At 53.2% G+C, this 15509-nt stretch overlaps 2 protein-coding genes across 9 annotated transcripts; one reads left to right on the top strand and one right to left on the bottom strand.

Moving 5' to 3' along the window:
- Positions 1 to 134: 134 nt before the first annotated feature.
- ZNF296 (zinc finger protein 296) lies at positions 135 to 3845 on the bottom strand. Its single transcript, XM_074369446.1, has 3 exons — positions 3548 to 3845; positions 3177 to 3326; positions 135 to 1203 (listed from the first exon to the last, which is right to left on the bottom strand). Exons 1-3 carry the CDS (start codon positions 3843 to 3845, stop codon positions 230 to 232), a joined length of 1422 nt encoding a protein of 473 aa, XP_074225547.1. The 3' UTR covers positions 135 to 229.
- GEMIN7 (gem nuclear organelle associated protein 7) lies at positions 3174 to 14584 on the top strand. 8 transcript variants are annotated; one of them, XM_074369450.1, is made up of 5 exons: positions 3773 to 3914; positions 6093 to 6273; positions 9622 to 9751; positions 12143 to 12266; positions 13162 to 14584. In XM_074369450.1, exons 4-5 carry the CDS (start codon positions 12257 to 12259, stop codon positions 13563 to 13565), a joined length of 414 nt encoding a protein of 137 aa, XP_074225551.1. In that variant the 5' UTR covers positions 3773 to 3914; positions 6093 to 6273; positions 9622 to 9751; positions 12143 to 12256; the 3' UTR covers positions 13566 to 14584. The 8 variants fall into 8 exon arrangements, with proteins under 8 accessions (XP_045366544.1, XP_074225551.1, XP_074225550.1 ...); XM_074369449.1 differs by having other exon boundaries at positions 13159 to 14584; XM_074369452.1 differs by lacking the exon at positions 12143 to 12266.
- The last annotated feature ends 925 nt before the right edge of the window (positions 14585 to 15509 follow it).

Below are 15509 nucleotides of genomic sequence, written 5' to 3'. Positions count from 1 at the left end.
CCCCAGGCACTAGGGGCTGGCCTTTCCCCTCACCCCCTCCTTCCAAACCGGTCTGTCCAGCTGTCCACCCCAAGGAGGGAAGCCTCCCGCCCCACCTCAGACACCCCAAGAAAGCCAGAGTCCAAACGGGTGTGTAACTGGGGGAAGGGAGCGTTTACTCGCAGGGGAAGGACAAGGAGGTCACAGAAGCAGTCAACAGCGAGGACAGCAGGGAGGGCATCCTTGCAGCTCAGGCCTCCCCACCCACCTCGGGGTGCTTCTGCCGCAGGTGCTTGTCCAGGGTGGCGCGCAGGCCGAAGGGCACACAGCAGTGGGGGCACTCGAAGCGGGGGCTGCCGGGCCCGAGGCCGTGCATGCGGCGGTGGCGGTTGAGCTTGCTGCTCTGGGCACAGGCGTAGGAGCAGAGCTCGCAGACATAGGGCCGCTCGCCCGTGTGCGAGCGCCGGTGCACTGTCAGGTTGCTGCTGTTGGTGAAGTGCTTCCCGCAGTACTCGCAGCTGCCCCCGGGCCCCAGCCCCCGGCTCTTGCCCGCCGGCTTGGACAGCTTCTTGGGTGACATCTGGCTTTTGGCGGGCTCAGTTCTCTGCTCCTTGCTGGCAGCTCCCCAGCTGTCCCCGCTGGGACCTGCCTGAGCCCCACCGCCGGGAGCCCCGGGTTCTTGGACACCGGCCGTGGCGGCGGCTCCAGCCCCCTCTCCACCGCCGCTCCGGAGGGTGCTGGCCGGGGCTGCTGCATGGGCAGCCGGCTCTGGAGGGGCGGTGGAGGCCCGCTCCTCACTGGCATCGGCCTCGCAGGGGCTCTGAGGCTGCAGCTGCCGATGGGTCTTCTTGTGGCGGTTGAGCTTGCTGCTCTGGGCGCAGGCGTAGGGACACTGGTCACAGGCGTAGGGCCGCTCGCCCGTGTGCGAGCGCATGTGCACCTTGAGGTTGCTGAAGGAGCTGAGGGTCTTCGTGCACACGGGGCAGGTGGGGCTTCGCCGGGTAAGCCCTCCTCTGGGGCCCTTGGCCTCAGCTTCCTGCCCTGCCACCGCCGACACGGCTGCGGCCACTTCAGCCAGGCCCAGCAGTGGGGCCTCTGGGGCCTCGGGTTCCGTCTGGTAGATGGACAGTCCGTGGTCCCACTGGGCATGGCGCAGCAGTTTCCAGGCCCCAGTGAACTGTCGGCCGCAGCGGAGGCAACTCAAGGCCTTCAGGGCCTCGTGTTCTGCAGAAGAGAGGAGGGCCAGGGGTTAGTGGGATGGGCAAGTCAGAGCAGCTGCAGCTCAGGGCTGCCAGCTGGACACCTGCTGTGGGAGAGGCTCTTCCAGGGGCTGAGGAGTCAGCGCTAAGAAGAGGCGAGGCTCCCTGCCCTCGGGAAGCTGATGTTCAGAGATGGGCAGACAGACAGATAAGGAGCAAGGAAAACCCGTGGGGTGGATGATGAGGACATGGAGATTCTCTTTTTGTGTTTGAAAATCTTCAAGAAAAAGTTAAAAGCTAAAGCAGAGTGATGGATGGGGGCCTGCTAAGTTATTGGGATCAGGAAGGCCTTGCTGAAGATGTGATCCAATTCAGTGTGCTGGACATCCTGCCACTCAGCCCCCTCTCACCACTTCACTTCAAGACACAAAATAAGACCTCCATTTTCCAAATGGGAAAACTGAGGCAAAGAGATGTCTCCCCAAGTTCCCGCACCTTGGAAGGGGTGAAGCTAGGGTTTCAATCCAGAAACCTGGGGAGTGGGAGATGGAGGTTTTCAAAAGAAAAACTGGTTTAATAATAAAAATAGCTCTTGATTATCGAGTGGCTTCCTGGGCCAGGCCCTAAACTCCTGGGTTCCATGCATGATCCCCTTTTCCTGCCTTACGGAGGAGGGGGCCGAGGTCTAGATGGGGAGACGGCTTAGCAGCCGTCTGGGGTGGGTAGTGAGCTAGGTCCCCCTCCCTCTGCATGGAACCCTCCACACTGGATGTTTTCTCTAGACCCTCCAGGCACTATCAGTAAGGTACTTCTGAGACCGACCTGCCTTTATGTCTTGGATGGGGGTGGCTTTCCCCATGTAACACCAGGGTCAAGAGCACAGATGGGGGTTGGAGACAGCCAGCCTGGTCTGACTTCCTGCTCTCTAGCTGGGTGAACTTGGGCAAGAAATCCCTGTCTCTGAACCTCAGTTTCTTCATTGGCTAGATATGGGCACCCAAGGGGTCTTCTCCCTTTTAGAGGTTGCTGTGACCTCAAATGGAGAATGGCTGAGTTTGAGTCCATCAAATCCTCAGTAAACAGCTGAAGTGTCCACAACTCTCCCAAGTTCAAGGGCCTGGGAGAGTTTTGTTCCAATGATCCCATCACGGCTCCTCCCTTGCCCATCAGGCCACCCTCCCTACTCCAACTTTACAGCTAAGCCAATTACAACTCCTCGTCCCCTCTCCCACCACAGGACCCTCTCCCAGGCCTAGCCCTAAATACAATTCCATTTCTCACAAATCCCAGGAGCACATGACCCAAGGGCTGGAAGTGCCTAGGTGTGGATGAGCCCCACAGTCACCACTAACCAAAAGCTCACCATGAGTCTAGCACCAAGTTAAGGGTTAATTCCCAACCAAGAGGAGGAACCCAGGTATCCAGACACCCAGGATCAGGCTCAAAACAGGGGCTTCCCAGCATGCAGGCTGGGAGATTCCATCAGGGAGGGAAGCCAGAAGCCCCTTCCCTGGCTCTGGGCAAATGCCCAGCTCCTCAATCAGAGGTGATAAAGAGGTGAGTGGGGGTGAAAACATCCCCAGTCCAGTTGGCCTCAGTTCCCCTCCCCCAGGCCGCTGCCCTCCCCAGAGGTCCCCCCTACTGCCACACTGGTCCAGCCACCTGGCCAGTTATTTCTGGCCAAGGGGGAAGGAGAAGTGAAACCAGATTGGGGGGTGGTATGTGTGGCAAATCCCCAGACCAGTCTTCTGGGGCTGGCCACACCCTGTGGGTGGCCCTCTTTCCCAGCCCGGCCCCTGCCCCCACCTGCCCCCCCCCCCCACAACTAGTCCCAGCCCTAGGACAGGGCAGGCCCTGGCCACGCCTAGGCTGCACCCGGTGGGGAGCCAGAAAGGGGAAGTAGTGCTCACTGCCCCGCCTGTCCAGCTCAGCCTCTTCTCCCACAGGAAGCCAGGCCCTTGAACCTGACACGGGGGACTGCATCCCGGCTCTACTCACCTGAGCCCTGGCAGGGGCTGGGGCCTTTAAGGAGCTGACAGCCCAGCTTCTTGTGGTCCATGAAAGCAATGATGGCCTCCAACGGGAAGGTCTGCAGGCAGCGGCCGCAGGTCAACAGATCTGGGTGTTTGTCGGTCCACGGCTGGCGGTCTGCAGGGAGGAAGCGGGTGGTGAGCATGGGGTGGGGCCAGGATGGGGGCCAGGGTTTCCGAGGGAGAGGGGAAACCCGAGGGTCGAAAAGGGGGCTGGAGGCCAGGACCTGGCGAGGAAAGTAGGGTATGGGCGGGAGTTGGGGAGTCGGGGGTCGGTACCCGAAGGAGGGGGTCCGCACCCTAGAGAGAGGGAAGGGAGGCAGGGCAGGGGGCGCTCACCATGAGGGTTCGGGGTCAGCGGCGTCCACTGCGCCCACTGGCTGCGCAGGCCAAGGGCATGGAGGAGGCCGCCGGCGAGCACGGGGCCGGGGGAGTGACGGGGTTCGCCCTCGAGCCGCCCCGGCGCGGGCACTTCCTTCAGGTTGAAGGGCCCCAGCCCCGGGGCCTGTAGGGGCCGCGCGTCCGACTCGGGCTTCACATCGATGACGAGGTTCCCCATCTCCATCTCGTCGTCTGAGTTGGTGGCGGGCGCAGGGTCTATTCGGCGGGGCATGCAGCCGGCCTTGCGGCGGGACATGGGGCACGGGCAGGCGGACTGGCGGGCGGAGGACGCGCCGGCCGTGCGCGCTCAGACAGAGGAGCCCAGGTGAGTGACTGCGGCGACCCGCCGCGAACTCTTACACGTGCTGGCCCGGCCCGTGGCTCCACCCACCAAGGCGGGGCCTGACGGCAGGGACTGCCCCACCCTCAGCCAAACTCAATCAGGACAGTACCCATTGCGTTTTGCTCAGTGATCAAACCTTCAGGAGACAGAGTTCACACAATCACACATAATAACAGCCATTCCTGATCGCGTTTTAGGGCTGGTGGAAATTGAGGCACAAGGTGTCCACTCGCCCCCACAGTGAGAAAATGGTAGGGGCCACGTTTCTAACTAGGCGCCTGACAGTAATCGAATCTATTCCATTAAATGCATTACAATCAAGATTCCTTGGGCAAACGTGAATTGAGCTCCTACTGTGTGGCAGTTGTGGACTTAGCACTGGGGACAGCAGGGGACAAAACAGACAATAACCCTGGCCTCACGCAATTTACTCATTCAGGGAGACAGACTCTCACTCAACAAGATAACTACGTATAATATAGAATGCCTTCCAGGATGACAAGTGTCATGAAGCAAAATAAAGCTAGGAATGGTTATTAAGGGACAGGATTACTGGGGTGGAGGGGGCCTCAATTTTCTCCCCATGTCAGTGCAGGGCATGGTGGAGTTGGGACCTGAGGGAGTCAGCCAGCCAGCCTGTGTATTTAAGGAGTTCTGTACTGATTAAGTTCTTTAAAAAAAAAATTATTGAAGTACGGTTGATTTACAATGTTTTCTTAGTTTCAGGTGTACAGCAAAGTGATTCAGGTATACATATATGTATATATATTCTTCTTTAGATTGTACTGATGAGGTTATATTGATTGAGTTTTGTGAGAAGATGGGTCAGATCCAAGGAAGTCTTTTGACCATTTTAAAGTCTTTTGGAGCCTTGGGAGGGTTTTGAGCAGAGGAGGGTTGTGATGACATACATTTACCTTGTTCTTAAACCTGGAATCGCTATTAAAACCAAATAGCCAAGTGTCTGGTTTCCCTTCACCAGGGCCTCCTTAAACTTCCCTCCTCAAACAGCTCTCTGATCACTATTTGAAGTGGCATCAACACCCTGTCCCACCCTCCAACCCTTCAAGTTTTCTTCCTGGCACCGACCACATCACAGAACAGAATTGTTGGTTGTCCTCTTGCCCCTCCCCCCAACATAACCCCCCAAGGTCAGGGCCAGGGTCAGTCCTCCTCTGAGTGTCCCCAGTCCAGCACTGCGGGAATTTCACATGCTAATCTCCTGGAGTGCTGCTGCAGGCCCGAGGGTTCCTCATATTGTTATTCAGGCCTCAGCTCAATTGTCCTCCAGAGAGCAGAGGACCTCCCTGACCACAGTATCTAAAGTAGCCCCACCCTGCTGAAGGCCTTCCAATTTACACTCCATGACCTCCATCTGTCCCGAGTTCCCTCCGGGGCCTCAGGTTTCCCAGCTGTTACCTGAGGTGGCTTCCTCATCAATGCCACCTCCCCTGACCACCCCATTAAATGTCTCCCAAGCCTGCCACCCGCTATCCCATTGACCTTATTTTATTCCTTTTACAACCTCATCAAGCCCTGAAGGATCTTGTTGATGTGTTTACTCAAGTTCTGTTCCTCTCAGGCTTCCTAGAATTTAGGTTCTGAGACCGCTGGGGCCTAGTCTGTCTTTTTCACAGAGCTCCTAACCATTCATAGTTCAGTCAATAAACTGTGTATTGAGCTTCTGCTAAATGCACCCTTTCAATAGATATTTGCAGAGGGCCTGTGGACCAGGCTCTGGGGCTTGGGGGTCTGGTGGGAAGCAGAGGCCCTCAAGGTCCCTGCCTTAATGAAACCATGTGGAAGTGAATTATGAGCCTAGAGCAGTGTGTTTCCATGGGACCTCAGGCCAGACACTCACCTTTTAGGGCCTCAGTTTTCCCCTTTGTAAGATGGGGCTGCAGGGAGGGCTGCAGAAGGAAACCAGTGCCTCTGGTCTATCCCAGCTGCTGCGTGGCTGCTGAGAGCATGCTCTCAAGGTTTCAAGTAGGGGAGGTGGGGTTCGAACTGGAGGTGAAGGGCAGGACTGTGCACGTGTACAGGGGTGGGGGTGCCAAGATCAAACTACTGCCCTTAACTCAGAAGGAGGAAGTCTTCCCCTCTCTGAGCCTCAATTTCTTCTTCCGTATAATGGGCATCCTGGACGCCCTTACCTCGCAGACTAAGCGCCCGGCCAAACCGCCGTGGGGGTGGCGCCCCGGTCTGTGCTCGCTTCCGAGCCCTCGACCACGTGGGGCGGCGGCGGCGCCAGCGGAACCCAGGCTCAGCGGCTCGCGGCCCGCCCGGGCCTCTGCAGCGGAGGCGCTGGCGGAAGTGGGGACGCCGGCCGCCGCGGACCTCGGTGAGTGCGGGCGTGTAGCGGGTGGGTCGTGAGTACGTTCCCGCTCCCGGGCCCCGGCCCCGGACGCCCACCCGCGCTCAAGGCCGGGAGTGGCGGAAGGGGCAGGTCCGCGCGTGCAAAGCAGGCTGCTGGGACGTTTGGGTCCCCGAACACCTGCACCCGGGACTCGGGTCCCCAACGCAGCAGTGGAGACCTTCCCGCGCCCAGCGAGGGGTGGGGTTCGGGGGGGGGGGGGAGGGAGGGAGGAATGAGCTCCCTAGAGAAAATAATAACGACAATGACTATGCTAACAGTAATAACGGCTGCAGTCATCAGTCTCCCGCCTTTCCTGGAGTGGCATCGCTTGCCTGATCTGAGCCAGGTAGTGGGAAGAACGTCCAGCCCAGGGCAGAGTGGGAAGTGGACGCCTGAGGGCCGGGAAGACCTACTTAGTATAAGAAAAGGAGAGCGATGGGTAGCCAGGGCGGAATTGAATGGAAACTGACCAGGGCGTGGGGGCAGGGAGGGAGGAATCCGTGTTTGGGGTCCAGATCCTCTCGGGAGGCCCCATTTAACTAATTTGCATCCAGACAGGGCCATTCCTGGGGTGTGTGTGGGCAGGTCAGTACCCGGGTTAATTAGGTGTGGGGTCTTCACTGTTAACTTGGTAACTTACCTGGTTTCCTACCCTTGCAACGGGAAGTGTTAGCGAAATGTTTGTGCACTGATGCGGTCATTCCCATTTTCTTGAAAGTGAGCACTGAGGCCCCAAAGAAGGAGATCTCTGAATCTCCTGTCCCTGCCATTGACCCAAGTGATGGGCACTTTAGTTTTTCTAGTGGGGAATGGGTTTGGACCTTTTTTCCTGAATCCTGGGCAGGAAATCCTTGGCTTGGAGACTGAAAGGATAAAGGACTCTCAGACTTGGTCATCAGGGAGAATGGATAATGCCTGCTTTGGCTGTCTTGGCCACACCCTATATGACCTTTCTCAGACCAGTTTCTTATCAGGTCACGCCTTGCCTCCCAAATCTCCAACGGCTCCCCTGTGCTAGCTGAAGACACTACCCTTCTGCACAAGGCAGGAGTGAGGGCCTTGGCTCTGTGGTCAGACCAATGGGTTTGCTCCCTTTTGCTGACAGTCATCAGCTGGCACCCAGTAAATGATTTGGCATCTTGCAGCTTCAGTTTCCTCTTCAGGAAAATGGGCATTGTGCTGCTGTGACCAAATCTGGTTTGTGTTTTTTTTTCCCTAATGGAGAAACAGAGCCTATGCTGGCCCACCTTTAATTTTGTTTTATCCAGGGATTTAACATAACTCTTTGGCGACTTGTTTAATTCCCAGCAGTCCTTTATTAAGTCCTAGCCCTAGAGAGGCGGTTGTATCTCTGAAAACACTCCAGTGTTAACCTAGGTTGGGGGAAAGCCCTGGGGGCTGATGACCCTTGACTAAACTGGGAATGCAGTGGTCAGATACAGTACACAAATCTATGTCCCTTAATCCCATTCACCTCAGTAGTAGTGAGATACAGAAAAGGTATAAATCTCATCAGTCCCATTTACTGAGATCTGGCCCATCAGGCAAAAACCCTGGCTCTGTTCAGTTCATTAGCAAATAATGAGGGCCCTCAACTCTCAAAACCTACCCTAATTGACCACTTCTCCCCACCCACACTGCCCCCACCCTGTCCCAGGCACCCTCACATGCCACCCAGAGGATCGCGGCAGTGGTGTCCTCATGGGGCTCCCTGCTTCTCCCTCTGTGCCACGCAGTCCATTCCTTTGCAGCAGGCAGAGGGATCCTGTGAACCCGAAAGTCAGAGCCTGCCTCTCCCCTGCTCAGAACTGGCCCATGGCTCCTGACTCTATGAGAGTAGAGACCCAAGTTCTCACCATGGTCGGTCCTCAAGACCCCTGCACGCTCTCCCTCTGCCCCCACCTGCACACTGGCCTCCTTACTGAGCCTCAGTCACCCTTCCATGAGCTTTGCATTTGCTGTTCCCTCTGCCTGGAATGCTTTCCCCTAGATCGCCACGTGGATCCTTATAACCTTATCAGGGAGCTCTTCCCTGAGCCCCTTCCTGGAAACCACCTCTTACCCTCCAGGCAGGCCCAGGTGTCCCCTCTGGGCTCCCAAGTCCCCCTGAGCTCTTTTATTCCAGCCCTGCCCACTCTGGGTCATCACTGTCTGCAGACTGAGTCTGTGTCATCGCCTGGACTATGAGCCCAGGAGGGCAAGGCCAGGCTCTTTCACTCCCAGCTGTGTCCCCAGCACCACCCAGCATGGGCTGGGCACAGAGCAGGCGCTTGAATAATGGGGGTTAGTGGGTACTTCCACAAATATTTACTGAGCTCCCCCCTGATTGCCTGGCCCTAAAGGGCTGGAGATGGAGTTGTAAAGTAATCAGACATGTCCCTTCTCTCAAAGGCTTATGTTCTGTGGCAGAACATAGGCAAACAAGGAGGGAAGTATAGCTCAGTGGTAGAGCACATGCCAAGCATGCAGAAGTCCTGTGTTCAATTCCCAGTACCTCTATAAAAAAATAAACAAGTGTAAAAAAAAAAAAAAGAACACAAGCAAACAAATAAATACATATTGTCAGGAGGTGATAATGCTGTGAAAGGCTATTTTCCTCCCTGTAAAGGCAATGTTTGAGCAGTGACCTGAGTGAAGTAACAGAGGAAGGTGTGTCTGGAAACATATATGTCTCCCATATGGAAGAGATTTCCAGATAGTAAGAATAGCATGTGCCAAGGCCCTGAGGCAGGAATGTGCTTGGCATGTTCAAGGACTAACAACAGCGACTGAAGGGTAGGAAGTGAGATCAGAGAGGTAATAGGGCCTTCTAGCCATCGTGAGGACTTTGGCTTTTGCTCTGGGAGAGGCAGGAGCCATGGGAAGTGCTCTGAACAGAGGAGAGGTGTGATCGGACTTAGTTCTAACAAGAGGATCCCTCTGAGCAAAGTGGGGAACAGACTGGGGTGAAGATGGGGGTCAGGAGCCCAGTGGGGAGGCAACTGAAATAGTCCAGGTGGGAGGTGATGGTGGCTGGACCAAGGAGGGGCAGAATAAGGGTGGTCAGAAATTCCCAGATTCAGGATGCATTTTTTTTTTTTAATGGAGGTACTGGGAATCAAACCCAGGACCTCCTGCATGCTAAGCATGCTCCTACCACTGAGCTATTACCATCCCTTCCATGCATTTTTGAAGGTGGAGCTGATGAGCTTTACTGAAGGATTGGCTGTAGGTAGGAGAGAAAGTGAAGAGTCCAGGATACCTTGGGATGTCCTTTGCCTATGTGATCACCAGCCTCCCCCTGAAAGATTCTTCTGACAGCCTTAGGGAGTCTTTGTATGTTTTATTTCACAGATGAGGATCCAGAGCAGGGAGGCGGCTCCAAGAATTGCAGTCATCTGCCTAGATCCCTGGTAGTGAGTCCGGGAGGGCTAGGACCCACCTGGTGTCCCCCAGTCCACACCTCCATCCTCTGTGCCTGGTGGTAAGCTGTGGCCTGTTGCTTGTTCTTGTGTGGATTGAGAGCTCAGAGTGGATTTTACATTTTTAAGTAGTTGGAAAACTTTAAACAAATTTTCTGCAGCTCATGAAAGTCTATATGATTCAGATATCAGTGTTTCAACAAGTAAGATTTTATTGGAGCACAGCCATGTTTCCATAGTGTTGGGCTGCTTTCTTGCTACTCTGGCACTTATGAAAGAGAGCCTATGGCCCACGACTCCTAATATATTTACCATCGGGCCCTCTAGGAAGGAAATTTGCTGACCTCTGCTATCTGTTCTGCTAATAAGGATTCGATTTGGGCAACCAGTAGGGGTATCCGATTAGTGGGACTTGGCAGCTAGACACCCAGGGGCTGGGAAAGGTCTGGGTCAGACAGAAAGAGGTTTAGGGAGAGGGTGACAGTAAGGATAGGCGAAGAAGTTCAGATTTCTGAGGGAGGATCTAACTTGGGGACATGGAAGCATTACAATATGTCCCATCCTTTTTATTTTTTTATTTTTAAATTTATTATTATTATTATTTTTTTAATGGAGGTGCCAGGGATTGAACCCAGGACCTCATGCATGCTAAGCATGCGCTCTATCACTGAGCTATACCCTCCCCCAACCCCATCCTCTTTAAAGTTAGAATTTAAAAATTCTTTTGAATAGGTCATACAAATTCAAAACAGATACAACTTCAAACAGAATTCAAAAGATACAAAAAGGTAGGCAGCCAAAAGTCTCCACCCCAGATCCTTCATGGACTGAATGGCCCGTGTGCATGTGTGGTGTTCATGGTTACCGTGCAGCTGCCCCTCTATGAGGGATCTGAGAGGTGGTGAATCTGTTCATGTGTTCAGTGATCATCTTACCTGCCCTCCACCTGTCTGTCTACATCAGTGGTTCTCAATCAGATGTGATTTGGGGGGACATTTTGCAATATATGGAGAAATTTTTCTTTTTCCCTTAATGGAGGTAGTGGGGATTGAACTCAGGACTTGTCTGTGCCAGGCACGTGCTCTATCACTGAGCTCTACCTTCCACCCCCTGTTTTTTTCAAATGGCTTTATTGGAATTGTAATTCTCCTACCAGACTATTCACCAATGGAGACATTTTCAGTTGTCACAAGTTGGGGGAGGGATGTCGGACACTGCTGGCATCTAGTGGGTAGAGGCCAGGGGTGCTGCTAAAACCTTCCACCTAAGCACAGGACAGCCTCCCACAGTGCGACAGGGAATGATCCAGCCCCCAAAGTCAACAGTTAATCACTTTAAAGAGGGGGGACAAAGTCACAGGGCAGCCTGAAACTTCGGTCCTTCTCTCTTTGTTTTCCTGCCTACAAAGCCAGCATTTCCCTGCATGCCATCAACATCAGTGCAGTGACACGTAATATGTTACAGGCGACTGCTAAGCTTGCACATTTGTTAGGTCGTTTAGTCCCCATGACAACCCTGTCAAGTTGGTCCTCTTTTTTTTTTTTTTAAATGGCGGTACTGGGGATTGAACCCAGGACCTTGTGCATGCTAAGTATACCCTTTACCACTGAGTTATACCCTCCCCCCATGTTGGTCCTCTTCACACCCCCATTTTACAGATGAGGAAACTAAGTCACAGACTGGTTAAGCAACTTACCCTCGGTCACATGGCGATACTAATACAGTTGTTATTCAGCTGTAACTAACTCTTATGGAGAACCTAGTATGTAGCAGGCCCTGCATGAGGCTGTTGAATCCTCATAACAAGCGAAGGTAGCAGTTGGTCCCATTTCTCCTCCATGTAGTGGAGGAGGAAAATGTCTCTTGCTTGAGGTCACCCAGCTAAGCAGGCCTGGGAGCTCAATTTCCTCTCCATTCATTGGAGGAGAGACAGTATTTCAGGAGCCTGGTCTCTGTGCCACTCAGTGTTCCAGGAGCTGGGGATACAGCCGTAGGCAAAGAGCAAGGTCCCTGCCTGTGGAGAGGCAGCCGTCTCACAGGGAAGAAAGATCATAAGCAGAAAAGTGAATATACCAGGTCATGTCCAGGAGTGATGTGTGTGCTACAAAGAATGATAAAGCTGACTGAGGGGATGGACGGGGCTGAGGGGCGGATCTTTAGAACAAGATGGCCAGGGAAGAGACAGAGGAGGTACAGGCAGAGGGGACTGCAAGGCCCACGAAGGGACTGTGTCAGGGTGCTCAAGGACCAGAGAAGAGGCCAGTGCAGTTGCGTGGTGCCTGAGAGGCTGAGAGTGCTGGCAGGATCCGGAGCACGCAGGGCCTTGAGGCCTGCGGTGAGGACTTTGGTCTTGACCCTAACTGAGATGGAAGCCAAAGGAGGGCTCCAAGCAGAGGACGGATGTGATCTGACTTGGGTGTTAACATAGTCCCTCTGGGTGTGTTTGGGGACAGACTAGCAGGTGAGGAAGGTGAGAGTGGGATACTGGTGAGGAGTTGACATCAGTAGTCCAGGCCTATGCAGTGATGGTGGCTGGACCAAGATGCTGGCAGTGGAGCAAGTGAGACATGTTACGTTGTGAGTATATATATGTATATATATTTTTTCATATTCCTCTACTCCCAGGCATTTCTTTTATGATCTTGATATTTTTGAAAAATCAAGCGAAGTTTTTTGAAAAGAATGTCCCTCAATTTGATTAGATTCAGGTCATCCACTTTTGGCAGGAATATCACAGAAGTAGTGCCCGGTCCTCAGTGTGTCACATGAGGGTACACGAGGTATTTATTGGTCCCATCACTGCACATGTTGGCTTTAAAAGCCCAAGTTAGGGTGGTGTCCACCAGGTTTTTCCACTATAAAGTTACTCTTTCCTCTCGACAAGGAATACCTTGTGAGGAGGTACTTTAAGACCATGTAGCCAACCTGGACCTTCTCAGATGTTCTTCCACAAGTGTTAGTATCCATTGATGATTCTAGCTGCCACTGTATGGTAAGGATTTTCCCCTTCCCCCTTTATTTATTTATAATAAGCATGGACTCATGGATTTCTGTTTTATTCAATAAGTTATAATCTCTAACTATCATTTTATGAATTGTTCCAGAGTTGGCCCTTTCAGGCTGGCTCCTGTGTGACTGGGAATTTATTTGGAAGATAGTACTTCCTGATGGATTGGATGGGCTGTGTGTGAGAGAAAGGAGGCCGGGGTTTGTTCTTTCAGCAAATATTTGTTGCCAGGGAATGGGGGTAAAGCTATGATAAAAGCAGTGCAAAGGCCCTGCTCTCATGGACCTCGTGAACGGTGGGCCAGGTCCTGGGAAGGAGGGTACTGGAGGAGGGATCAGGATTTGGGTTTTGGACAGGTTGAGATGGGGTAAATGGGGGTAGACAGGCCTCTGCTCCCAGTCCTCCTTCTTCCTGTAACCCCAGACTCCTCATAATGGCTCCCTATTCCTCTTCTTCACCCAGCAGCCAGGATAATGCAGACTCCACTGGCCATTCCTGTGCCTGTGCTCCGGCTCCCTCGGGGCCCTGATGGCTTGAGCCGAGGTTTTGCCCCCGATGGACGCAGAGCCCTCCTGAAACTGGAGGTTCCTGAAATCCCGGAGTCTCCTGTAGATCAAGAATCACGGGAATCCCAGGAACAGCGGGCCCGGGCTGTCCTTCGGGAGCGCTACCTCCGAAGCCTGCTGGCCATGGTGGGTCGCCAGGTGAGCTTCACATTGCACGAGGGTGTGCATGTGACCGCCTACTTCGGAGCCACCGACCTGGACGTGGCCAACTTCTATGTGTCGCAGCTGCAGACTCCGATAGGTGTGCAAGCTGAGGCGCTGCTTCGCTGTAGTGACATTATTGCATATACCTTCAAGCCATAAAGATGGAATCATGTTCATCTTTCCACCTTGGGTGTAGCCACAGTCTCCTAGGGCTCCGTGTGCTCATGAACTTGGAACTCTGGGCCTCATAGAGTTCTGAATTCCTTTGGAATTTTGAGCCAAGCTCCAAGCATCTCTGGCTTCTTGGGACCTCTGGGGTGTAAGTCAGTAAAATTCTGCAACCCCAGGAGTTCTAGATCCTGTTGAAAGGAATGCTCTACCTCACAGAACTCTAAACTCTACAGATATATGGGCCTCATGACAGTTCCTGAAGACTGGGGTTGGGGGTGGGGCAGGGAGGGAGAGATAAAGGAAGGCAAATTGTTTAGTGGGAAACTGTGTGTTGAAGTTCAGACACCCTGAAAATATTCCCCAATATTCCCCTCCTGCCAAAGAACCCATTATCCCAGGAAAATTTGCCTCTTGGTTTTTTTTTTTTTTTTTTAATGTACGCTGCAGGGATCAAACCAGATTTAGGGAGTGGAAGGTGGCTATACAAAGGCAGAATACAGTGGAGCTGGGTCAGGATGGGGAGGACACACCAAGGGAGTGGGAGGAATGCGGATAAAGGTGCGGGGATTGAACCACCACTAGTCTCTGGGATGGCTGGAGTGACCTGGATGCCAGACTTCTGAGATTTGGAGTCGAGTTCTTCTCCAGGTGGGCGGGCATGTACGTACCGAGGGGTGCGGCTCGCATTGGGTCACATGATCGTGCACAAGCACTCCTCTCACTACCTGAGTGGGCGGATTCGCTTCCTTGCCCCTACAGGGACCCGTAGGACCCTGTGTGGCGGTACCATTGAGAAAAGGCAGAGAATTAGGGGTTAGGGTGAAACTTCACGCCTTCGCCATTTTTTGCTTCAGCTGTATAACGTGGCTGTCCATAGCATTCGCTTCACTTAGACCCATTACTAGTAGCCTTTCAGAAGATTTACTCTAAAAAAATAATTTCTGCCCCCATTGTAGTCCCATCAATTTAAGAATGTAAGTGAAGAATCCATTAAAATGTAGATGAGATTTGCTTTTTTCGTCTTCAATCGAGAAAGTGCGGCGGCCAATGAAGTTGAATGAAGCAGGTAAAGAGCCTCAGCTCCCACTTGTCCATTCAATACGCTGCCTCTGGGGACTCCCGGGCCTAGCTTTTGAGTTACCTTGGCAACGACGTCGCTCGCCCCTCCTCACGTACACCCACCCTTTTTTTGTTTTAACCTCCGCCTTCCCGGAATTGCCTGATGGGCTGGGATGGCGTGGCGAAAGTGCGGAGGCGAATGTTAAGCGACTTAATTGCGCCCTTATGGGGGTGTGGCTTGAGTTCGTGCTGGTTTGCTACTGGCTCGGTGATCTACCTGGTCCATCACCCGGTATTATGGTTGGCAGATTCGTCCCTTGCTTTTGGAATTTGTCGTTTTTTTGTTTTTAATTAAAATCACTCCTCATGGGTTCATATTTCAGATTTTAAATTTAAATTGTATTTTATACAACGCTATCCAAATGATGTTTATTGATGATGCGTTATTGATGAAACTGCAGTCTGCAAATGGAAGGCTAGAGACTAACTAGCGAGTGGGGACAGGCTTCGTCTCCAAGCAGAGGATCCCTGTCAGCATCCATCACCTGTACTCATATACTCAACACAGCTCCTATCGCATTTCCTTTCAAGTTCTCCATCCCTTTACTTCTCTCCTTGTCAGTTGGCCTAGCCCCACCAAACTGATGTTTTTATTTCTATCAACTCGATTCCCTTCTCCGTTGCCTGAGCTCGTGACGAACGCGTGCGAGCCTATTTAGTTACCTAGATTCAGGCGGGGAGGCGGGGTGGGGGCGGTTCAGGTTCGCGCTTGCGCGCTGCTCTGGGAGACGGCGTCCACCTCGCCCCGCCCCTCATTTTCTGCAGTTCCGGCTCTGCAGATTCACTGCTCACGTTTCTTTTTCCTGTGGCTCT

The sequence above is a fragment of the Camelus bactrianus genome, chromosome 9, assembly GCF_048773025.1.
Source record: "Camelus bactrianus isolate YW-2024 breed Bactrian camel chromosome 9, ASM4877302v1, whole genome shotgun sequence".
In the NCBI taxonomy this organism is placed as follows: domain Eukaryota; kingdom Metazoa; phylum Chordata; class Mammalia; order Artiodactyla; family Camelidae; genus Camelus; species Camelus bactrianus.
Note: the sequence above shows the minus strand (reverse complement) of the source record. Positions and strands in the feature narration are given on the sequence as shown.